This window comes from Manihot esculenta, chromosome 4, assembly GCF_001659605.2.
Source record: "Manihot esculenta cultivar AM560-2 chromosome 4, M.esculenta_v8, whole genome shotgun sequence".
Lineage (NCBI taxonomy): Eukaryota > Viridiplantae > Streptophyta > Magnoliopsida > Malpighiales > Euphorbiaceae > Manihot > Manihot esculenta.
Genome location: NC_035164.2, coordinates 26799773 through 26827344, shown reverse-complemented (window position 1 = coordinate 26827344; position 27572 = coordinate 26799773). Strand labels below are relative to the sequence as shown.

General features: G+C 28.7%; 1 protein-coding gene across 5 annotated transcripts; it reads right to left on the bottom strand.

The window, feature by feature from the left end:
• Nucleotides 1-2829: 2829 nt before the first annotated feature.
• On the bottom strand, nt 2830-18104 carry LOC110613331 (serine/threonine-protein kinase STY46). Of its 5 annotated transcripts, none has more exons than XM_021754406.2 (16): nt 17556-18104; nt 17006-17120; nt 14316-14401; nt 14060-14196; nt 13099-13127; nt 12338-12448; nt 12159-12209; nt 11036-11211; nt 10850-10957; nt 10651-10724; nt 9588-9763; nt 5334-5429; nt 3861-3941; nt 3719-3772; nt 3455-3589; nt 2830-3274 (listed from the first exon to the last, which is right to left on the bottom strand). In XM_021754406.2, exons 1-16 carry the CDS (start codon nt 17783-17785, stop codon nt 3194-3196), a joined length of 1740 nt encoding a protein of 579 aa, XP_021610098.1. In that variant the 5' UTR covers nt 17786-18104; the 3' UTR covers nt 2830-3193. The 5 variants fall into 5 exon arrangements, with proteins under 5 accessions (XP_021610098.1, XP_043811800.1, XP_043811802.1 ...); XM_043955866.1 differs by having other exon boundaries at nt 2912-3274; nt 14060-14179; nt 17556-18103; XM_021754405.2 differs by having other exon boundaries at nt 2912-3274; nt 13099-13153; nt 14060-14179; nt 17556-18102.
• Between the last annotated feature and the right edge of the window lie 9468 nt (nt 18105-27572).

Sequence of the window (27572 nt, the reverse complement as noted above, 5' to 3'; positions counted from 1 at the left end):
TGTGATTTTTCTTTTTTTTTTTTCTTTTTTTTTTTAATTTTATTACACTTGAAAAAAAAAAAGAAAAAAAATTTGAGTTACATGACTTAGCTTCTATTAGATTTAAATGAATGGGATTGCATTAGATTTTGTTATACCATAGTATTTATAATTTTCTCATGTATTGACATTTAGAACTTTAATTTATATACCTTTAACGCCACTAATTTTGACTGACATTATGTTTGAGATGGGATTTTTGAACGTAAAGTATAGATTTAAATCAATGATTTTATTTATGAGAAAAATTATTCAAAGATAATATATAGTTTTTGAAAATTTTTAAAATTTTATTTTTTCAACTCGATAAATTAGTGAATCGAAAAAATTATAATACCTTACTTCTATTACTTTATTTTACTTTATATAATTTTTTTTGTAAATGTCTTGAATTTTTAGGATGGAAAATAGAAATCGGTTAACTCTGATATTTGTTTAAGTGTATCTAAAACAAGCTCGTTCTCAAATAAGAACAAGTTAAATGTTTATTAGATTAAATATTTTTAATTAAGAATAATAAATAAGTTTTTATAAAAAATAATATTTTATTATATGAGGATTTATTTAGAACGTGTAGATAAAGTTTATGATTTTATTTGATAAAAAAAATTAATTTAATTTATTTAGACTTTGATAAAAATTCAGAGATTGATTTGAATAAATAATTTAATGATTATATGTGATTTTAATTAATTTAAAACTAATAATTAAAAATAAATAATTTAATGATTAAATGTGTAAGAGAGAAGAGCAAGTGAGTACTATTAATATATATTGACAAGTCCTTCAAATTTGAAGTTCCTTCAATTATACATTGTTTAAGAAGCCTAATTATCCAAGTTACAAATGGTTGCCACCTTTTTCTGCCCATAATGTTAAAAAAAGATGCAAAACCATCCATTGGCTTACTCCTTGCAAGAAGGTCAGAAAGATAAGAAGGATCTTTGAAAGAGCTCAAATCTCCATTTTCACTCTTTGGTACATGACCTTAAATCTTAATTTTTCTCCCGAATTCAAAATGTTGATTTGCTGGAACAAGACCGCAAGGTAGTCAATGCCATTTTATTTTATTTTGTGGCAACAGACGGTTTTAATGTTGCCATCAAATTGGTTTGAGAGATTGATTGTTATTATAACTAAAATTAATCGCTAAAATCTAACAATCACATAATTTAAAAAATAAATATAAAAAAAATTAACAATTTATTTGATTATGTTCAGAACAGAATTTTTTATTTTTATATAAGTTTTTTATTAGAATATATCGAAAGAATATTACATATTTATATATTTAAAAAAAATATAAAAAAATAAAATAATTCTTAAATAGATTTATTTTGGAGGCTATTTTGAAATCTGAAAATGCTAGAGATCCGCAACTATGAGTATATACACCAGTATCGTTGACAAAAATGTTTTTTCCTTTTTCACCTCTAAAAATGGAACATATATAACACTGCACCCGCTAAGGTGTAAAATTTATAATATGTATATATTAATTTACGTGATCCTTAAAATTTTACAAAACTTACAATTTAATATATGTTTTTTAAATAATAAATAATCTATATTTTATAGTAGTTTTATCTTCAAAATTTTTCTCTACTATATAAATCTTTAAATCTTAAAACTTTAAATTTTTTTAATTTATATCTATTTATAGTAATTTTATATTAAATATTTTTTCTATTATTTTTTTTAATTGAGAATTGGAATCGAAAATTAGAGGAGAATTTTTGTTTTTAAACTGAAAATCAGATATTGGAGTAGTAAAACCTGAAATCTCTTAAATTTATTTTGAATCCGTCAGTGCATTTTCTCCATTATTTAAACCTGAACTTTTAATCACTAAATTTATTAATTTTAAATTTATATCAACATGTTTTTATCATAATCTTATATTAAAATTTTTTTCCAACTAACAAATTATTTTTATAAAATTTATATAATTTTTAAGAATATATTATATCTGATAAATGTATTAATTAAAAAATACAAATATAAATACTTAAATTAAATTATCTATATTAACATGATAGAAAAATAATTAATGCAATACTACTATAAAATGTAAAATAATTTAATTTATAAAATTTTATTCTATTAACAAGAATAGTTATTTTATTAAAATTTATTATTAAACTATAATAATTATTTGAATTTCATTCATTATAACAATTTGATCCTATATTTTAAAAAAAATTATATAAATTTTATAAAAATAAATTTTTATCTTAATATAGTTGAAAAAATATTTAATATAAAAATACAATAAAATATCTTAATATAAATTAAAAATTAAGGGTTTAAGTCTATATAATTAAAAAATATTTAATACAAAACTATTAAAAGTATAAAAATTTAAGATTTAAAAAGTTGAGAAAATATTTAATATAAAATAATTATAAATATTTTGATATATATGGAAAATTAGAATTAAAAATTCAGAATTTACTTAGTCATGAATTTAAGAAGAATAAATTAACAAAATAAAAATTTATAAACTAAATTATTTATTATTTAAAAAAGTATGAATTAAGTAGTAAATTTTATTAAATTTCAAAGATCGTAATTATTGTGATTTTTAACTCTACTGTACTTATAAAATACATAAAGCGTAAAAGATATTAAATTTCCTTTACTGGGATTTAAGAATTATCATTATTATTATTTTTTTACACTTGTTGGACAAAGAGTAACTAAGCAAGCCCTCCGGATGGAGATGGGAAAAAACGATCACCTACAATTATTTATTTCACGAAGTAGGACTTTTATTTAATTGAACTCTCCTTAAAACACGCACAGAAATATTCATTCCATATTCAAATGCTTCATGCAAAATCCATAACTCGTCCCATCCCATGCCTTGGTATTGCAATAATCAAACGACATGAATTGTAAGATAAATGCTCAAATCACTAATTGCTGTGTTATAAGGCCGCTCGATATGGTCATTTACTCTTACAAAGCTTGTCTGCACAACCCCCCATTACCGACTTTAATGCTGTGATCAAACAATGTGAAAAATGGAATATTAATTATTTAGACAAAATGCTGCAGCCAACATTGATGATCAGATAGATGAAAAGATGGTTCACAACAATTAAACACTTTCTTCATCAGCTTATGAACAACTTCGCATCTCCTTTCTGCTTTAGTGGTGATGCCCCCTTCGTAACACAGATAGGAATCCTCCAGATGATTTTTCCTTGCGCCCCTCGCCTTCCACCCCAACCTGTATCAAACAGGTAACATTACTCGTAAAGAAGAAAGCAGCAAAATGTAATGATGATAATTTATTGGTAGACTAATTAGACCCTATAAGAAGCGAAAACACTCAAAAGAGGATGAGTGCATGGCATGTTTCAGTGCTTATTTAGAGATAGTATAATGTCCATGTATGAGAATAAGGTACCTCCTTTGCTATTTGCTGCAGAATCTGTATGATTTCAGAAAAGTCTGGTCGTAGAGCTGGATCTTGCTGCCAACATTTCTCGAGTAGCTCAGACAACTTTGGATTAGTGTGCTTCGGAATTGTTGGTCGTAGACCCTGAAACCATGTCAATTAAAGCAGCATGTGAAAGAAATCATCAGGTAGTTGTATCGTTGCTGACATTGAATATATTAAGAACAAGATTTCAGCAGATGCAGACATGCACCGAGGACGTTGATGTTGTACCTTTTGAACCACACCAACAGCTGCCTGTAAAGGGGTTAAGTACTCGTATGGAAGCTGTGAGCCAAAAATACAAAATCTATGAATCAAAACGAATAAAATACTTCCTATGGAAGTAAAAAGAGTTTGATGGGCAACAATTTACCTTTCCGGTTAACAACTCCCATAACACGATCCCAAAACTAAAAACATCAGCCTTGTGGTCATATGGTTTGTGTTCGATGACCTTCAATGCAGAACAATTGTTGTAAGGTAAAGTTGAGATAAGCACACAGTTAGAATATGCCTTTACTTCAAGAAAGCAGAGCGCTATTCACCATTCTGAATTAGAAAAGAAACAGCATAGGTACACTAATTTGTTGCTTGAAACCTATCATCAGTTTTTAATAGGAAGACACAACTCACAAGAAGGTATGGCCATATAAAGGTCCCCCTTCCCACCCACTCACCCCTTTGTCTTCCTCTCTGTCGAGCATATGAATAAAGATTAGATTGGTATGTTATTGATGTATTAAAGATCCTTTACCTTTTAAAAAGAGTTGTAGCAAATTCAATAATAGAATTCTAAAGAAAATTGGTAATGACCATAGTAAATGCTACGGTATCCAGTCAAATTTTCACTTATTATGCATGAGTCGCGCATAATAAAAGAGGCAAGGAAGTATTATATTGCAATCACTCAAAAAGGTAAAACTGGCATGGGAATTAGTTAAAAGTGCAAATTAAGTTAAAACTACACATGGTATAGGCCTATCAATAGCTTTCTTATTTTTTGCCGCTGCAAAATAAGCTTCAATATTCCTCCATCGATGCATTCACTAATCTATAATACCCACATAAAAGCGTGTCAATCCCAACACTCAGATTTTTCCTAAATGGAAGTCACCACCTTTGAGTAAATGTATTCATTCCGTATCTGATCCTTCCTTGCTTTTTCTCACACTCATTTTAATGTCTTCATTTATGACACATTAATCTTCTATACATGTTAGTTCACACCCAACACTCACCGCGACAGTCAAATCACGTTTCTTGTCAAATTTCTCCTACTTAGATGGCATCAAAAAAGTATTGCTGCAATCCTCTACATCACCCTCCTGATGGTAGTTTTACAGTTGATAAAACTCCAAACTTCCAATCTCCCTGAGTATAGCAGAGCTTATTTGAAGTGTTTGCTTTTGTAGGCTCCAAATCATTCAAGCCCCTCTTCACCAACTTGATAAGGAGCACTCTTGAGTCTTTTCTTTTTGTGTGTGTGTGTGTGTGTGTGTGTAAAAAACGCATTTATTGGTGAAAATGGGGGTATATAAGGGGTCATTCAATACCCAACACAGTGCAAAAGAACATTCAAGTTGCTTTGAATTTAGAAGGTATATGGATCCGTAATGACCCCATTAATTCCTCTGGTAGTGCTTTTTCTTTTTTTCTTTTTCCTGGTTTCGGGTAAATTCCTCTATTCAGTTTAGATATAGTACTTTAGCCAATTGAAAAATTGACACTTCTTAAGCCTTGGGTTTAACACACAAGCCCTTCCCCCAAGTACCAAATGGAAAATTAAAAGGAGGATTAACAGGTAGCACAAAACACTATCAAACTGATGTTTGTGAGAAAAGTGAACCTCAGGGGCCATCCATCTATAGGTTCCAGTTTCAGCTGTCATAACTCCGGATTGAGCCTTTACTCTAGCAACCCCGAAATCAGCAACCTTAACCACCTAAAATGCAATGAACAAATATGAGTGTTCTAGATAATCATGACATAAAATACAAATCATTGACGATATTTTCACGCCTCAATGATTAAATAACAATCAAATATCTTCCTGTGACAACCAATAATTAAATACAAAACTAGAGGAAGTTAACATTATTAATAATAGGATAAACTATAATTTAGTTCCTATAGTTTAGTGAAATCTCCTGTTTAATCCTTGTATTTTTAAAATCCACCTACTTAGTCCTTAAAATTTTAATAAATCTACAAATCAGTCCTAGATTTACCATTAAAATTGTCATTAATTATAGAAAAATGGCTAAAATGCCCTTTATTATATTTTTCATATAAAATAATTAACTCCTTGAGGTTTAAGAAAACTGACAGTTTAGTCCCTTTTAATTTTTTTAAAATTAACTTTCATCTTTTTATAAATTGATCCCTAAATATTACAAGCACATATAAATTTACAATTGATCCCTAAATATTACCCTAATTTACAAATAAGTACTTATTTTTTATTAAACTAATCCTGCAATTATTGATGAATAGACCCATATATTTTACAAAATAATTCCTAAATATAATTATTCATAAATGAGTCTCTTTTTTACAAATTAATCTCTAAATATAATTATTTATAAATGAGAACAAAAATTTTCAAATCCCTCATACTATAATTATTTATGAATAAGGTTTATATTTTAAAAATAATTATATTTATTTATAAATAATCCTAATATTTTATAAAATAATCCTTAGATATAACTATTCATAACTAATTGCATTTTTTACAAATTAATCCCTGAATACTAAAATTATTTATAAATAAGCTTGACATTTTACAAATTGATCCCTATTCCCCATTATTATAATTATATAAGCCCTTCTACTTTACAAGTTAATACATAAATATTATAATACCTACGAATAAATCTATATATTTTATAAATTGGTTTTGGGAGAATTACCATCGAATCCTTGAGTTTTCAAAAAATTCACTAGTTCATCTCTATTTCAAAATTATTCAATGAAAACGTCCCTATATTTTCAAAAATTTAGCTCTAGTCCCTCAGTCAAAGAACCATTACTCAACTTCTTTAGCCTTGGTCAAAAGAACTAAATAGTATGAATATTTAAAATTACAAAGACTAAATAATACATATATTTAAAATTATAAGGACTAAACAACATAAATATTTATGATCAACTTGTCAAAAAATATGCTTTTTCTTAATTAAATACGTTTATGGATTACTTCATAAAATATAAGCGTTTACTTGTAAATAAGTGTAATATTTAGGGATCAATATGTAATATTACAAGTGCTTATTTATAAATAATTATAATATTTAAATATCAATTTGTAAAAATATTAGAATTAATTGTGAAAAAAGTTAAATTAAGAGACTAAATTGTAGACTTTATTAAACTTAGAGGACTTAGTTATTTTATATTTAAAATATAATAAAGCGCATTATATTCATTTTTCTAAAATTAATGGCAATTAACAGTAAATCTAATGGCAGGGACTAATTTGGGGGTTTATTGAAATGTCAAGCACTAAATAGGTAGGAATTAAAAATACAAAGACTAAATTGGAGATTTCACTAAACTATAGGGACTAACTAGTAATTTTTCCTTAATAAAAGGAAAAGAAAAAGGCTAATGCAAACCTTTTCTATTTCAAATATTTCTTTCTACTATCATGAGAGTAATAGTTCTTGTTATAAGCAAATGAAGCAGGTAATTATACTAATAATTGAATGAAACACATAATATAGTAAAGCCTGATAATCACATCAAGATGGTTTAACTATAGTTTAGTGATAAACTTTGAATGAAGTTTGGGAGCAAATTGTTTGGTTCCACAGGGCATAAATTGAAAAAACAATGTGTTTAAAAGAAGTTATATAAAAGCTTCCTGGTCCGGGTGTACACACGGTCTTCAAGGCAAAGTTCAAATGCTATAATAATGGGTAGTCCTTTTCCTTTTCTATGAGTTCGCTTGTTATCCATCTCTCATTCCCAAACTTGCATCGGGCCTTCTTTCAACCCTGGCCTTAGTTTGTAGAAGCCATCTACAAGAGCATCCCCACTACCTTTAATGACAGATACTCTAATCATCTAGAATAGCCCGACGAAGGTCCCTAGGAAAAAAAATTATAGTACCCAATAGATATATTTGGGTGCATATGGGTTATCCTAATATTTAACATTTCAGCTCTGCCAGTTTCCAGCAAATTTATGATGGTTGCTCTTTGTAGTGTGATAATTTCTAGCTAATAAAGATAAATTTTAGCTTATAGAAGACCTAACACCAAAAGCACGTTCTCCATTCCACCACCTACCAAAACGCGACATTGGCATATTATGCTTTCAACCGATCATAAGAGTACTTGAACAAACATCATATTTCAGAGTCAGAGAAAAGGTAGACGGTGCATTAATGCATTGAGAGCAGAAGCTTTGGTCTGCTCTGTAAGCATTGTATCTAATATAAGATTAGCAAGTTAAAAATTGAATGAAGAAAACATCAACACTCAACCAAAACATTTCATACATAGCCTTCAGGTGTAAAAAGCCTTTTTAAACCCCTAACAAATTTTGGTCCATCAAAACCCTTCAGTAAACAATAAGAGATATTTAACTTAAACCATTTATTCACTTTAACCCCTCCCATCAAGTGATATATGTTTTGAGGTCTTCTTCTTCTTTGTTTCTATTGCACTATGGTCCGGGTACTTACTGGATCCATCCATGACTGGGTATAAGAAAGATTTTTCAATTGATAAAGTATTTTTACTGTTCCTCACCGACTAATACTTTGTTGGATAACCAAGAAATTAAAAGAACCAATTACAAAGCACCTACAAACAGAAATCCATTGGTTTAAGATTGACATGTTGCATACCGTATATTTCCTAACACGTAGTCTCGGATTTATCATCAAAACCAAAGCCTGGTTCAGTATTTAACAAATGTAACAAACAAATAATGCAAAACTTGCGACATTTTCAACCATCCAGGGGAAAACACATAGAAGATGCATCCAAATGCAGGAATATAAATTCAAATAAGTTATACTGTTATACTTTGTCAGATTTCCCAAAAATACACATCACATAGAAAAGAAAGAGTAATTGTAGACAAATGACAAGATAGCTTTAGAAATCTGGAAACCTAAGCAATGAATATAAGAGGCAAGGAGGGAGAAATGTTACTGTCAGTTTCAAGGCAAATTCAACACTGAATTTGGTCATCGCGGCCATCCTCATGGTCAATCTCGGTGGGCTCGGTGATCAGAGAGGGAGAAATGAGAGAAGAAGAATGGGAATCATCAGCCATTGGGAAATAGAGGGAGAGGATGAAATTTAAATAATTAAGAAATTATATTGAGAATTTGAGAATTTTCATTAATGGAGGTTAAGTTAAAACCCCTGAATTTTGAGTCTCTCTTCAAGGAGAAACCAGTTATCTTCCAGTATGTTTCAGTTTCAGTTTCAACTGTGGAAATGGAAGGAAAGCGACGATTAATTAGATAACTTGAGACAATGGGAAGGGGGAGAGGGAAAGAGAAGAAGCAAACTGTTATTGCTTCACATGAGGAGTTACCAGTAGTGAAGAAGAAAAAGTTCCTGCTTAAGAGAAAGGTTAACAAAACTATCGAAGGATGATAATGAAGAAAAAGAAACTGTTGAAATAAAAGACTTCTTTTCTAACATCTCCAGTTACATGCTTATAACTTGTTTAAAATTATAATTAAAAGTTAAATACCACTTACTGTTTACTCAAGGATTTCGATGGACAAAAAAATCTGTTAGGGACTTAAATGAACATTTGGATAATTGTCAGGGGTTTAAAAAGCTTTTTTGCCTAGCCTTTATTTATTTTATTATTTAGGATGGGATGGAAGGGCACATAAAGGTAATTAGGATAATTGACTCTAGGTTTTCTCATATTCCTGATCTACACAGTGACTGGCTGTTTATGTGCAAATAACATTGGTGCAAGTTCTCAATAATCAGATACCAAGTATAGTCCCACGGTAGTGAGAATAGTAAGAAGATAAAATATTCACTGTTACTGAATAATCTGCCCCTCAAAAATAGTGTGAGAGGTATAAAAATGACAATAGAAAATTAAGGAAGAATCTTACTTCATTTTCATCCATGAGAAGATTTGCAGCCTTCAAATCCCTGTGTATTATATTATTTTGGTGCAAGTAGTTCATTCCTTTAGAAACATCAATAGCTACTTTAAGCAGAGATGGGAGTTTAAAGACACCCTTCTGTTTGTGTAGGTAGTCATACACACTTCCACCAGACATAAATTCTATTTAACAAGAAAATAAAAATGCATAATTAGAGGAAGATAACAAAACTTTCACTGGAGAAGGAAAATTGAACTGGAAAAAAGAAATTAAAAAAAAAAAGGCAGCAAAAGGCCTAGTTATCCCTTAAAATATATGCCTATAATCATATAAATTCTTGAACTTTTTTTAGTGCGTCCAAACAGAAAATTCAACTATTAAAATAAGCCATATAAGTCTTATGACTTTCTCAAATAGATCAAATCTGCTTCGGAAGACATGTAAACTATTCAAAGTTTTAAAATAATACATAAGTCCATTAACTTTGAAAGATATATAAAAAGTAACTTTTAAAGATATATAGAAAGATACTAGACTATCACTTGCTTCCAATTCAATGCAGCCAAAGCCATGGCTTCACATACGAAAAAATCATCTAGGCATAAGCTCCTCATTAATTACCATGCATATCTAATTTTTAACATCATGATTAATATTTAATGCATCCTGAAGTAAATTGAAAAGTTGTTTTTGCTAATGGCTCAAAACAGCTTTTTTATGGGTTCATCATGTTAGTTACAATGCAATAATGTAAAATATGAGAAAAAAAAAGATATGAATAAGAGATAATGGTTTGTTTCATCTATTTTAAAATTTGAAAGGTTTGTTTAGCCTATTTTTAGTATTTGAAGGGCTTAAGTGTTGCTAAGGGCAATTTGATCTATTTTTGAAAATTTAAAATACTTACCTGATCCATTTTAATAGTTAAAGGACTTTTTTTATTCTAAAAGAGTTTAAGCACTTATTTATATGACTATTGGTTCATAATTTAAAGCCAAAATAGGCATTCTGCCAAATAAAATAAAGAGGACTGGAATGAATATTTAAAAAAACAATCAATTGTATTTACCTGTTACAATGCACAAACTTGGAGGCTTCGTAGATGCACCAATAAACTGCACAACATTCTTATGTCTAACTTTCCTGCAATATTCAAAAGCCACATAGTAGCTGATTCAATTCTGACTTCCTAAATATTTAAATTATAGGAAAGTTTCTACATCATATCAATACAAATGACAAAAAAAGCTAAAGACATAATGTCAAACCTCATTATGAAGACTTCCTGGGCAAACTCTTTCTGCAAATCCGAATCTATACGCTCAGGCTTAAGGATTTTAATAGCCACTTCTTGACTACAGTATGTACCCTTGTACCTAAACAAATTGGATAGGACAGTTAACTGAAACATCAAACACAACTCACCACTTGCATCTGATAGAAAATAGACTTACAAATCACCATATGATCCAGATGCAACTTTGTTCTCAAACTTCAGGTTGTTAATATCAATTTCCCAGACATCAGTCCCATCATTAGGTATTGCCACAGGATCAGAATCACATTTGATTTGGGTTTGCTCATGCTCACTAGTATGTGACAATGAATGATGATTCGAACAATTTTGCTTCTGCATGGCAACATATTGAAAAGTTAATTGAACATGTATTTGGTAATGAAAACATCAAATAATAGTGCAACACACACAGATTTGAAAGCAATAAGAGGAAACTGCATCCAATTCAAAAAAATATAGATAAGACATAATTCCCAACCAATTAAAATGCTCTGCCACAAAAGTTATTAGTAAATATATGGCCTAGTCCATAATCGTGTAAGCATTAACTTTTAAGTTCTATGCTGGTTGTCTACTGATCGCAATCTTCTTTCGCCTTAAATAGAAAATTGTTTAATGGTAAATGAGATAAATTAATTTCAATATCATATAAGTGTGTTAGTGTCATATAGAAAGCCAAATGCATTATTACCCTATACCATTTTCCTAAGAGTTATTTTACCTCAACTTTATATCCATCATATTAACTCCATCAACTTTTAAATAGGAATAACTTAATCCCTAAGACTAAAGGGTGATATTCCCGCGTTCTCTCACGTTATAGGGATTATGTTATTCCACAACTGAAAATTGAATAGATGATATGTACTCACTTCTACATTACAAGGATTAAATTATTCACAATGTGAAAGTTAGAAGGATAAATAGAATGAGACAAAGTTAATTAAAATAAATAATGGTCAAATAGTTCTCTCTCTATTTGAACAAATCATTTTGCACGCAAAGGTATTTAATACTTGCTTGGACATCAATAATTACATTAAGCCACATGTGACTCATTCAACAAGAAAATAAAGGGGAAAAAAAAAGGAGAAATAAATGAACCTACCTCATAATGAGAATAATAAAAGGAAATTGTAGGAAAACTTTCTAGAATAAGCACATAAAGGAATATAAACCAAGAACCCAAAATACAGTAATTCCATGGATGACATGCTGTGAACTTCTTAAGTAATTAAGAAAAATTTTCCATTACAAATGAACAGAACCAAATAAATTACCTCAATTCTAAATATTTCCTTTTCCAAGGCAATTCTAAGCTGCTCCGTTTCCTGAAAATGTCAACACTGTCTTCAGGCAGGAAAATAGAGGAAGAATATAGATGTAGCCATTTCAGTTATTTCCCTTCTCTTCCCTTCCTTCCCTTTCTCCTACTTCTAATTCTTAAACCTTAACATACCTCATTTGGCCAACCATCAACAACAAATACATCCAAGGAGTAGCCATCAACTGTGGAGAAAGCGTGTGCTTCTTGGATGTTCAACCCAATCTCAGCAAGTAAGGAAGTCAACTGCGAATTTTGCACAAGATCTATGACTGCATGAATCAAGAAAAAGAACAGGAAAAAAAAATTTACACTAAACATATCAGAGAGGGGGAGAGATTGTTATATGCGGTCTCTTTTAAATTAATCAATCTCAACAAGCAGCTACTTCATTGAAATAACAACTAGATGTCAAATCACATTAATCCGAAACTGCTTTTTGGCAAAAACACCCTTTTAAATGTTTTCCAAAACAGCAATTATAATTGTATTTTAGCTGCACTAGGATTTCAGTTGCCAAAAGTATGATTAGTAATATAGTATAGTTTTGAGGAAGTCTTGACAGCAATTACAACAACAATACCAGGCAGATCCTTAATGTGGTTATTTAAATGAGTAATTTACAAATTACATTGTGTAATATCAGGTAGCCTCTTGATGCTCATAACTGCTTTAAGCCAATTGACACGCAATATGACCAGCCAAATAAGATTCTAACTGACCGAAACAAGAGGTGAAATAAATCATAAATAAATCCGCAATTATAAAAAACATACAAATTGAAAGAGCATTTAACAATGTATCAGCATGCACTTCGAGTTTCCCAAGTCCATCAAACAAAGGTAAAACATAACTAAGGATAATTTTAAACACTTCAATAAGCACATCTATCTTACCTGACTAAGAAGTTTTGGCTTGTCATCAGCTGAAAAAGTAATTTCATGCAAGGGCCTACATCAGTGCATTAGATAAAGAAACAAATTTCACCATTAAAATCTATTGATATGTATAACAAGGAGAGTATGAACAATGAAATAACAGCATACCATTATAGTCATAGAACTAGAATTACCAAAAGGAATTACTTGATGCCTTGATAAAAATGTTAAAATAATTAATTTCAAGTAGCAAGCAATATGCATAAGACTAATTTGAGCCTAAACACAAAATACCTAGTAATTGAAGTGCAATACTCAATCAGATTGCACTTCCATTTCAAACAGGGGTATCACAATTGCAGTTCAATCTCATATATTTTGCTTCTAATACATGATGAAATAGAAAATGAAGCAAGCTATACGCATAGAATTTAAACATAGATAAAGTTAAAGATGATATATCAATCATATTTCATTTCTATATCAAATATGTTGCTTCTCATACGAACGAAATAGAAATTAGTCATCATTGTGCCAAACTTTACAAATTAACTGATAATTATTATCAAGAAACTAAACAACAAAGAATATAGATAATGTAATAGCATAATCAAGGTCAAGGGATGACAATAATTTATAGCATGTTGATGACTTAAGAACTAGCATAATGAAAATCTCTCTCCCCCTGTGTGTGTGTGTGTGTAACTGAGAGTTGCTTCAGTGAAAATACTGGGGTCAGCTACCTACACTGCCCAACTTTTTGTCAAGAAATAGAAACAATAGCATTAAGCCATTATTTCTTTTAACTTATTAACACATTCAAACTATTTTTTTATATTTTCTTTCCTCGAATATAGAAGAAACTTCTAGTCTTTTGGCAAAAGAGAGAAGAAACAACTACTCACTATAACTACCTTGTTCAAATGATTTCTTAATTCCACGAAAAAAGGAACTACAGTCTATTTTGATAGAAAATTACCTAGAGAACATTGAATTTGCATGCACAGAATTATCACCATCATCATTTTCGTATTTAGTTGCTTCAAGTGCAAGGGCTTCAAGGTTAGGTGATGAACCAAAGGCAGGTGGAGGATGAATGCTGACCATTGAAACCAACTGGAGATGTCAGCAAAACAAACAACAAAAACACTAGATAAATGGAATGAAGTTCATGCTCAGATTTTACACAATATTTGGACTCAGGAAATGCAATGATTTAATAGAGAATGTTACACCTCTTTCTACTACTTTGGGCATCTCCTTTATGAGGTGTATCTGAAAGGTTAGAATCAACTGAAGTCCCATCAGAAACAGGATGAACCTACACAAAAGATAACTTGGTTAACAAATCATAAGAACTCCAACCAGCAAAATTGCAAACAAATCAAAAAGTCCCATGAAGGGGGGAAAAAAAGATAGAGAACAAAATTTATAAAGCAAATTCAGTGGATCACTTGGAGCACAAAATGATTTAAAGGGCGCATCAATTTGATTTATCAACCTAGAGATATGAACTCACCGGAAGCAGACAAATAAGTTCTCTATGATTACAGTAGCTATAAAAATGGCATCCATATAAAATGTATTTACTAATTAAATACTATATACGTTACAGGAACATTGATATACAAAAAAAGATGCTATACTAGTGATAAACAAACACATGTCCTGTGAAAAATAGTATCTACAAAATGTATTCATTCACTAAATATAATATAACAACATTAATATACAAAAAGGATGCAATGCTAGTGATAAAAAATCATCATTGCACCATTAACACACTCACACACACACACAGAGCTCATGGCCATGCATTTCTAACAGCATGGAATTTCACAGATACTACTTTAGTGGAAAATAAATTACAGACTATGATATTCACAAAAATATCCAAAATAACAATAGAGTAGTGATATTAGTTCAAGCAAAAGTAACATTTAAAAAAAAAATAGAATAATATTCCCCATCATTCTGATGTATTTTTTGAAAATTGATTTTTTTTTTCACCTATTACACTGAATATGTTTAATATTAAAATTCTGATGATGAATATTTTTATCCACAACTACCTCATGCTAAAAGGTTAATCCCAAAGTTCTATGAAGTTCCTAATTTTTTTTAATTACTAGTTGCTATAAATTTTGCCACTAAAAAATTCGTTCATAAAATAGATGTACAAAGTTTTAAAACTTTCTTCGGCATAAAGTTCAAACTTCCAATCTGATAAGATGACAATCCACTCAAAGGAAATTGAAGTTTTATATGATATACAAAATTTATTATGCACATCTTCGGCATGGCAACTCATATCAATCTACATCATCATGCAATAGAAGTGGTACAGTGAATCCTTTCACATACAGTAATTATTTTTTTATATATAATATAATTTTGTAATTTTAGTTATTTATTAGTTTAATGTTCCTTACATACTAAGTACTTCTAGAGTGTTTAGCATTCCTATTTTAGTACTTTCTAGCCTGAGCATAATTAGAATTTCTCTTGTTATTAATTAATACATTTATATGTACAAGGAGGAGAGATAGCCAAATATCAACATAATTTGGTCTTCTATTCTCCAATGGACTCCATACTTATAATTATTTTACTTGCAGATCAAGGATGCTAAAGATGAAGAATACTAGAAGTGATCTGACCAAGTTATCACACTTCTATCCTATGTCAAAAAGAACATTCAAGGCAAAATAGGACACAAAATAATTTGAAAATTAATGTTAATAGGAGTTACATTGGTAATTAAACCACTGTGAGCCGGCAATGAAATATAAGGTCACCAGTGTCAGTTGCATTTATCAAAGATCACCGAAAACCATATTTAAGCATATTCATGATTCTTGTTCACAAGGTAAAATGATAGAAATAGAAAATAAGGAAAAAGAAAAAGAAATCATGCCATTGAATCCTACATGGAATTACATTTCATTGTTGTTTTTTTCTACCTGAACTTGTCTTTCATTCAAAATCCAATCAAATCCAAGCCAATCAACACACATCATAATAATTCTAGCAAATGAAAATAGAAGGTAAGCTATTCATGGTTGCATATCAATCACAACTTCATAGTATACATGCATTGTCAAACCAATTCTAGAAAAGAAAATGCACATTCATAAAAAAGAAAAGCAGGTCCAGCATGTAATTTACTTTACTGTATGCAAAATTCCAGCAAAAAAAATCTCTCAGCTATAAAGCCCTGAAAGGATAATATGTTTTCCAGGAAATGCAAAGACAAGTTCAGATCAGCATAATTATAAAGATATGCATACAAACTCAAGTCAAATTCGGCTTTAGCCAACTTAAAATGAGTCAAACCAAGTCAACTCCAGTCACAACTTGTGATTTATGACAAGTAACGACCAAAACACAATTTTTTTTATCATGATCATTGTATCAATCATTGTATCAAGCCAACCTCAAAGTTTGCAGGTACATTTAATAAATTTCTACAACCCAGATGCTTCATAGCCAGTAAATGATTACTGAAACACAAAAGGAAAAGAAACAATATGGTCTAAGAAACATGAAGCAACGGATTAAGGACAAGGACCCAACTTCAAAGGATATTATGAATGCTTCTTTGTGGTCTAAAATGTTTTGACAGGTGGGACCTAATCATTAGCAAATTTCAAAAAATCACCAAGAAAGCAAAACATGACATCATTGGTGCAATATCCTTCAACACTCAAATAAAAAGAGTAAAAATAGAATAAGGAGGGCAAAAGATCAAATGTGAATAGCAGTATTAATTGTATTCGCCTCCAAATACCGAGTGCATGTAGGTATTCCAATAAAGATAACAGTTGTCCACAGAACCAAGCATCGATAAACCTAACAGAAAATCAATTAAATAATCTATCAAGGTATAAGACATGCTTAGTTGTAAAATCATTGAATCAGTCACCTGCACGAGGCGGATTTCAATGGAAGGTCGATTGTCGGGATCATGAGCCAATTCCAGTAATCTCTTGTGCATAAGTACATCTTCTGCCCTCTCCACATTCACATCCAATGCATACCTGCGATGCATAAGATCAAGCAGTAAACACCTATTTAATGATTAATAAAGGAAGGGTACGAAAGAGAACAGTAAAAGCACTTGAAATGCCGATCGAACTCCCTATTCTTAATGTTTGTAATTAGCAGGGAAAATAATATATCAAATCTGCTTTTTCTGAGCCTGTTCAAATATTAGCTCTAAATTAACTACCAACACAAAGCTAATCCGCAAAACTCAATCACACATACATAACCAACACATTAGAGCTCTATGAACTTATTTAGAAGTTTAAAATAGAAAAAAAATGAAAGAAAAATAAAAATTTCCATATCCTAATCTTAATAGCTAACCTGGAGCACCAAATCCGTCAAGCAAAAACCTCAATCATCACAACTACAAACAAAACATTTATAAACACACAAACAAGTACGCACGAAAGAAAAAGTACAGATACCGAGTAGGAAGACGATGAAAGTGAGCCCATAGTTCATCGTCAAAACCAGGCCGATTAGCCTCTTCATTGTTCGATTCTTTGAGCCGACGACGAACCTCATTGTAAACCTCTAGCTTCTGTCTCTGATGCCGTCCCTGAGCAAGTGAAAGCGACGGAGAAGACGAAGACGACGTCGTTGTATCGTGAACTCTGCTTCCACAACTCTCATTATCCTCCATCATAACAACCATTTGGAGGAGGAGAATGAAGAAACGAAAATTAAAAAAATAAATAAATAAAAATAAAAAAGCGAAGGAGAAAGCTTAGCGATTTTCTCTGAGGTGTGTACGTAACGAGGAGGTGGCCGGAGTTTATATCGGAGAAGAACAAAACCAAATTAAAATTAAAATCAAGATTTATGGATTTCTACGATGAGGGAACGGAGAGGTTTCCTTTGCTGGTTATTGTGCTGTATTTGTATGTGTTTTCTCTATCTAAACATGTATTTTAATTTTTAAGTCATCTTCTTTTTTTTTTTTTCTTTTAATCTCTCGCTCTCTCTCTAGAGTCTATGTATTTTGAGTTCGCGGAATGTTTAACGGGCGTAGTGCGCACATAGGTGAAATCATGCCGACGTGGATCTCTAGCCGATCGCTTTTGCCTGTTGGATTAAGATTATCCTTCAGCAAAATAAAATAATATTTTAATAAGGGAATTATATAATGTGTAAACCATCTATCAACTTTCATGTACATTCAGTTCTTTCATCTTTATCATGATTTTCAAATTTCTTTCCGTAATTATTTTATTTTTTAAAAAAAAAATTATAAATATTCTCTAATAGAAAACGTATACAATACCATCCAATTTTAATAATGAATTGAAATATGAATTATTATAATTATTATAATTATAAATTAACATCTAAATATTAAGTTATTAAAAGTAACTATCATTTTCAATTTTAATAATTTTTGAAATATTTTAATAAATTATTTTTTAATTATTAATTATCAAATTAGTATATTGAAACACTTATTAAATCAAATAAAGTAACAGCTTAAAAGGTGAATATTTCTAGGAGTGAGCAATACGTGATTTAAATTAAAATAATTAATTGAATTAAATTAATTTGAAATTTCAATTTAGCTGCATTTTATTTTCAATTTGATTTTTTTAATTTAATTAGTTTTTATTTTAAAAAATTATAATTATTTTAATTTTATTTTATTTTATTTAAAAAATTTAAGTAAAATAAAATACGATTGAATAGTTATTTTGGATGCTTTTGTATGTATGGTATATGAATTTGAAGTTTTTTATTTTTTATAATTTTAATTTTAATTTATTTTTTATTTATATTATTTAATAGTTATTATTAATAAAAAATTAAAATTAAAACACTTTAATTAAATTTTAAAATATTAAAAATAAAATTTTAAAAAATATTTATTAAAAAATTCAACCAAGTAATTTGATTCAATTTAATTTTTTAATTTAATTTAATTTAATTTAATTTAATTTAATTTAATTTTTATATGATTTTAAAATTTAATTTTTAATTTATTTAATTGTGGGCAGATGCTTCAAAATAAGAAGATGCAAGGCTACTGCTCTCTTCTTAATGCAAGTTATCCGTTTTTCTGAGAAAAGAAGATAATCAGGAAAAGTATTTAAAACATTTTAAATATGTTTAAAAATATTGTACTCTACATTTAATTAATTAATGATAGATATTTATAAATATTATTTATGATATAAATAATGAATATTAAATACAGCCACACCAGCTGGCCAATGAGCCTAAACCATTTTCTCAATAGACTCCCACTCACGTCCAAAAGGTATAAAGTGGCATATTCTGGGCGCCCACTGGTTTGGATAAACTTTAGGGGAAAAGACCATAATTCCCTTCCCATTGACTCCAGTATATAATGGGCAGGTTTCGGTTTTATGGTCATTTGGCTCAAGCTTCATCATCAAAGACGACAGATGTGGCACCGACTTTAATTTGATCATCAGTAGTTAGAAATCGCTAGAATATAGGGGAGGGATAATGTAAAGATAAAAGCCAAAGGAATGCGACTCCTCAACCCTTGGAGTTGGAGCAAGTGTCAAACCATGCAAGGGAAATTTGTAATTTCATTATCCCGTAAATCGCAAAGCATAAACAAGTAAATATAGATAGATATTACGGAAAAAAAATATATAGGTAGATATTTTTCTTATTGGGTACGATTAAATTTAAAATTTTCTAATATTAAAAGGAGATAAATGCTAAAAATAGTCATTGTTTTTAGAAAATTATCTGATAATCTCTATTTTCTTTTAGTTTAAAAGTATAATAAATAATAATTAGTTAAAGGTGAGAGAAATATAATAAATATTTTTAAGCTAATAAAATAAAAATTGTTACATATTAAAAATGTGATCATTATTATCATTTATTTTCAGCTAAATATATTTATTTTCGAATTAAATTATAAATATTTAAACTCAATTATTTTTTTTAAAATAGAGATTGAAAATTAGAGGAATAAAATATGCTACCTATTAAATTTATTCAAATATATTTATCATCACCAAATTAAGTTTGCGAGTACAGACTCAATCATTAAATATAAATAATTTTTTTTTTTTGATTTAGATTAAATTTAAACGGTTGCATTTTTTAAGAGATAAATAAAATGATATAAGGTTTTTTTTAAAATAATTTTTTTGAGTTCAAATAATAAGTGTAAAGCATATTTTACATTTGAAAATGAGCATTTTATTTTTTTTAATAATTATTATTTTATATAAATTCAGATTAATCAAATTAATAATTTTTAAATATCAAATAATATATATAAAAATTCAATTGTGTATTATTCTAATTTTATAAAAAAAATAAGTGCAGCGGAATCTTATTAAACTATAATCATTAAGCATTTTTAGTGAAAAAAATTAATAATTGAAATTACATATTATACGTTTATTTCCCTTATTTATATAATTTATCCATGAGTGAAGACAAATGAGAGGCAAAAAAAGATAAGTGGGGTTGGAATGGGTTAGTTTTGCAAACAGATTAATAAAGAGAGTCAGGCGAAAGTTGTGAAAAAGCAGCTTGCTTTTTCTTGATGATGTTGGCTTGTAAGGCTGAAAATGAATAGGAAGCCCGATAAGAACATGATATTTCATGAAATATCACCTCTTCTTCTTAATTATTTTTTTCATAAAAGTGACGTTTTTGCTTATATTTGCCGTCATCGGATGGAAAGATCATAGATGAGGGGTGAGCATTTATTAATCCAATTGAACTTTTTAATTATTTATTAATTGAATTAAATTGAAATTATAAAAAAATTTAATTTAATCACAATAAAAAATGCACTCAATTATTGATTACTAAAAATAATTAAATTTTATCTGATTGATTAATCGATTGTAATTAAATTATATATAAAATTAATCTTTCTTCTCTTAAAAAAAATAAGATGGTACAAAATGAAAAACGGTAAAATAAATATCGTATAAATAATTATAATATATAAATATGTTTTTATTTATTTAATTTTATAATCAATATCCAAATAAATTAATCAGAAGCCTAATTATTTTACAATTGTATACTCAAAATATAATAAATTAATTTTAATATATTGAAAAAAAAATATTTTTTCTATAATAATTACTATAACAAATCCTAACAATATCGGACTAAAATAATGAACTGATATGGTTGGATTGGGAATTTTGAAATCGGCCAATTTTGTTGCTAATATAAATTCTTAGCCAAGCCAGGAAATCAAGTTCGCAATCATTTGATGGTTCTTTCTGCAAAAAATTCTGCCACGTGGCTTAACCTATTTCGATAAGATCACCTGTAGTCAGCTGTTTCGTGGACCACTGTTGGCCTATGTTGGAGAAATTATTAAGCAGACCTAATAATTAAATAAATGCACGTAAAATAATAATTTACCTCTGTGTTCGTCCGGCTCTTAAGACGGAATTATTGGGAGAGGGTTAAGTAATCTGAGATTTCAAAAACTTATATCTCTGAGACAAGTGAATATCAAATTTTATTGAAAAGTTTTTTTTAGTAAAATTTTAATATTTTAATTTTTAGTTAAAATATTCCTTACTTATCTTTTTATATTTATTTTTTGAGTTCTAGGATTATAATATATTTATCTTAATTGAATAAAAACTTAATAAATTGAGAAAATAACGATTCGAATAGAGATGTTGTTGTTCAAACTTTTCACATAAAAATAGAAAAGATCGATTAAACTATTTAGATGGGATATTTTTTTTCAATATTATTAGATAAATTAATCATTTTATAATTTTAGTTGCAACTAATATATATTATAATTGAAAGAATAAAATCTTAATTAAGGGTATAAATTAAGTAGTAGATAGAGACAAATAGCAAACCATGAGTTGGTGCTTGGTCAAGGGGGCTAATGACGCCAACTGATAAGGATAATTATTGAAAGCAAGTTAAACATGAAAATCGTGGATAAGCTAAGTTTCTGCGGCAAGTAGATAAGCCTTTGAATTTTGTTACATAACTCGCAGGCTTAAGCTGCCTCAGATGACGGCACTCTCTTCTCGTCACCCTTTGCAATAAGCCCTCTCTGCCAGCCAAGCCTTTTACAAGGTGGCAACAGATGCATGACGCACGACGGACGACGGCCACCCGGTACTTGCTAAGGGAACGCCCTTCTTGACTTGATAGAAGCTGTCCACAGCAAATGTTTATGAATATTTATTTTATTTACGAGATTAAATCTTTAAACTCAGGAGAATAGTGAATAACTATTTATTTTAATATTTATATGTTATTATTAAATAAAATAATAAAAATATTTTTTAATAATTTTTATAAATTATTTATATTCAAAATAAATAGTTTAATATATAACGTATATGAATGATAATTATGTATAATACATTCATGGAGAAATAGAATATTCAAATAAAAAGATGATTAATGATGGAAAATAGAAAAGAGTGGGAAATGGATTGGGAGCAGGAGGTCCTGCTTCATGAGGATGCAAGGATAATTTAAAATATTTCCTAGCGTAATTATTAATTAGGATTATATTTTGAATTTAATCTTCACATGGGAAGTGATAAAAATAAACATAAGAAAAGAAAAGAAAAGATCACGTGGCATTCACAAATTGGTCCTGAAAGAAGTTCACCTACACCAGCAGATAGAGGATTCGCATCCTAAAGAGAATAAACCAGGGTTTGGCAGCTAGGGTGAGGCGTGAAGCGATGAGCACAGCACGTGGAGAGATAACAAAACGGCTTTTGGCGATAACAAAAGGCCGTTTTTGACAGCGAAGCGGCGGGTGGTCGCCGCTGGCACTGGCGAAGAACGGGCTAAAAGAATAAATTGTAAAATTCCCAAGCCATAGGAGTCCCCCCAAAGCAAAACCCACGTTCATATGCATGAGTTTCCAACATTATTTAATCTTATCCAAACACGGCATACTGTCTGCGACTTCCTCTTTAGGGTATAACACGCACTTGAAATAACAAAAGAAAATAGGAAAAAGAATAGAAAAGTCAAACTGGGAATCCCAAATACAGTAGACTGCCTACTGCTACCAACTTCAGATCTTTGTTTATATTTTTTCTGAAAAAATTGGAAATAGGAGGACCCACAACATGTTGGGGCCAGGGCTGACGTGGGCGGTGACATCATTTGGGGAATTGAGACCTTTCCTTATATGGAGCAGAAGGGAGAATGGGTCCAGTGTGTGAAGTGAACCAAAACAAATGCTAAACACAAGCGTTGAAGTGTCAGGTACAGCGTGCCATGTCTTTGGGTTTCGGATATCATGTACCAAGCTGAGTTGGAGTTGGCGTGGACTGTGCCGCTGTGGTATGGGGACGGCAAGATGAGCTCTCCATGAGGTTTTATCTAGACCGAATTTGTATGCGATAAGAGTAAGTATATAGAATTTTATATGCATTTAATTATCATTTTATATTATGAATCATACAAATTCGATATAAATAAATTTTTTTTAAATATTAGAAATACTTTCACTTTAATAAAATTATACCTTTAAATTAAAATATTCACCTATCATAAATTTAGTTTTTATCATCAAAAAGTGTTAAGTAAATCAAATAATTATTTTTTACATATATATTCTCTGATTTTCTTTCGCTTTGCTGTTTTACTTCTTTCTATCATTTTCTCCCTCTTATTTATTTTCTTTTTATTTTCCATTTTTTTCATCATTTCTAATATTTATATCATTTCCTTCTATTATCTCATTTTCAATCGCTTTCTCTATTATTTCTAATAATGTAAGACATAAAATAAAAAGCAAATTTAAAATAAGAAAAATAATTTTATGATACTAAATCTATAATATATATATAATGTTGAGAATATTTGAACTTGCATAAATGCCTATGAATAAATTTTGTAATTACAATTTATCTTTTTATTTGATTAGTTAGAAAATAATTTAGATATTTATTATTATTTAAAAATCTTGAATATGATTGATTAATTAGAGTTCTATTTAAATTTAAATTAATTAATTAAAGAAATTGATTTCAATTTGAATTTAAATTTGTCAAAGAATTCTTTAAGTACTTAAATTCTGTTTAATTAAATTCTTTTACAATAAATTCGTATTTAAAAAAATACTTGAAGAGTAATTATAATTTTTAGCGACAATATTAAAATTACGTTATAATAGAGTTTGGTGATAATATATTAATCACAAATACATATATATTAGTGGCTAACAATTTTTAGTAACATAATTCGTCATTAATACGATAAATAATTAACGTAATAAAAAATATACCAATATTAATACAGAAAATATATATAAATTTTTTTATAAATTCTATTGAAAACATAATTTAAATTAATTTTTATAAATATATCACAAATTGTTAACTTAAGTTATAATTGTAAAATATAAAATTTTTAATTCACATAAAAATTTTCGAATTGCATTTTTATATGTGTGAAATAAAATTTTATATATATATATATAATTAAAATATAATTTTTCATATAAATTAAATTATTAATATCTTAATATAAGAATATAATTTGTATATAATATATATATACAAGTGGAAAGTAAAAATAGCGGTTGTTAATACAATTTTGTAGTATAATAATAAAAATTAATTTTATTTTATTTAAATTATTAATAGTAATATTTAATTATGTACTTGGCATCCGACTAGAGTTCCATTTGCTATTATTAATATTATTATCATAATACATATAGAGAGTTTAAGATGTAATTATTACAATTTATGAATAACAGAAATCAATAATAAAAAGTTATTAATATTGACAAACTTTTTTTAAAAAAATTATTAATAAGTTACTATTTAACCCCTGAATTATATATGAAAGTCACTTAAACTAATTTAAATAGATACAAACTATACAAAATGAAGTCTAAAATTAATATATAAATCTGAACAATTGCCACGTGTATAACAGGTCATTAACGGGCGCCTATAGTAAAAAAATAGTCGTTATCTTAAGTTGTTTTAACGTTTTAAAATTATGAATAAAAAAATTGAGAATAATTTAGCCATCCCTTTGGCTGAAGCTAGTATATGGAACCATCATCTTTAGCGACGAGTTCAATTGGGTTTGGAAGAGAGAGTTTGTGAAGAAGTCGAATTGAAGATGATAATCTATTAGTGAAATACTACTGTGGTGTTCTTGTAAAAATATATACAACATGGAAGAATGCCAATATTAGACGTAGCCTCGTTGAAGGAGCCTCATGACAAGCCAAGACCCAATGAACCCTGAGGCTCCGGTCACGCACACGGTCTCGCCTCCTTCCATATTTGCTTCGCGTTAATCAAGGCTGAAAGATACAGGTTTTGTAAGGAAGGATACAGGAAGTGGAGTTGAATATTGATTTTTGCAACTTTATATTCCTAATTTGTGGGCAATTTTATATCCGGTCAGCATAAATTTATAATATAAATATAGTAGATTTGATTTACACTCAGGAATTAAATGTATTTAAATAAATATAAAAATTTTAGATTTTACAGCCTCAATTTTTAATTTTTATCACCCCTATTCATTTCCTTAATTTCATTGAGATATCTACTTGTGAGACACTACTTCCCTTTCCATTTCAACCCAGTAGCCTTAAATCCCAAATTACTAGACGGTTAGCTAACAGTGTCTTCATTAAATATTCCAATCTTCCTTTTACCACTTGACTTTGTTGTGTCCGTACTTTGATTTTGTTGGCTGTTTCTAGTGTAAATAGGCATGATATGTGTTAAAGTTTGCTACATAAAGGCAGAGATGGTTGGTGACATAATATAAAAGAAAAAAAAAAGTAAATTCAAGCATTAAATACATTAATATACCTTGTATGTCATTGAACCTATTCGCTCATTATAATACAACCCAAATCCACAGTCTGCAGATCTTGATTTTCTGTATATCTTTCCACTAAAATTCTTTGCAAAAGGGTAATTACCTCTCTTCTATATAAAAGTGTCCCAACTACACATAAAATATACTCAAAAGGCATATAAGTTAGCATGATATCATATTCTCTGTAGCTTTGATTTGCTTGTTGTGATAACACCTTCAAGTATCTTATTAATATTAGCTTGATTATTTTGTAATTTACACATATAATCAGAAAAGTAATTAATTATCTCATTAATATCTCATTATACCAATAACTATAAACCTGAAAGTAATACCTCATTATTCAATTGTAGTTCACTTCTATTATGACTTGCATTCTTCTTCATTGGTGGTATTTTTTTGTCTTTGTACTCAAGTTAAATTAAGAGAAATTGGGGGAATTGATGCACTTATTGGTTCATATTGTACTAAAGGACTCACCAAATCATTATGTTTTAAAGACTAATTTGGAATAGTCTTTCTTAAATTTGGGTCATACCTAACTCACTCCAAAAGTTAGTTTAAGGAGAGGAGTGACTAATACTCTTATAAGGAACATATTATTCTTATCCCAAACTGATGTGGGATTCATCACACCCCTCACACGTACTATAGTGGAGTGCAACATATTTACGGAGGCTCAACATCAGTGAGAGACTTTGATACCATATTAAATTTAGGTTAGATTTGACTCGGCCCAAAAACTAGCTCGAGGGGATAAACATCTAAAAGTTTTATAAGGAGCGCATTACCCCTATCTCAAAACGATTGTGGGATTCAATAGCCATACCCTAATAACCTAATGCTACCCCTGATAAATAAAACACCCCATTTTTATAGTTTAACTCCATTTGACTATTATGCATGAATTTCTGATGATTCCTAACTAAGAATTTCAAAAAAATTAATTTAATTAATGTTTTAAATAATTTATATATTTAAAATAAAATAATTTAATTCTTTTTAACTTAAAATTTTATTTTTTTTATCAATTAAAATTAAGTACCAAAAAGTTATGTACTAATTTTAGTAATATTTAGAATATACAATTAGAGTAAATTAAACTAAATTATGTTAATTAATTAACTAAATAACATCTAAATTACATTCAAAAATAAAAGTTATAACAGAATTAACAACTGAATAAAATAGATATCTAGAGCATTTACTTCATTTGATACAATATTAATTTCAAAATTTATATTTAATATTCTTTTTAATTATTAATGCAAAAAAAAAAAAAAACTCCAAACTATTTCTTATTCTTTACTAAGTTGTACCAAAAATACTAATTAAAAGCTTAAATCTTATTTTTAATAAGATTATAAACTTTATTTAGCTCAGTAACTATAAGTTATGATTTCAAATCTTAAAGATTTAACTATGTTAGTCTTATTTAAGTTAAAATTCCTAAGATACCTAACCTGATTCACAATATTGCCCCTTAATACTAATTATTAACCAAATTATTAAGTTTATGGTATAATTGTAAACTTTTTTACAGTTTTGGGGTTTTTTTTTACTATTTTGCTTAAAATTAAAATTTATAATATGAAAAAATAATTTATATTATTATATTTTTTTTAATTTTATCAATGATT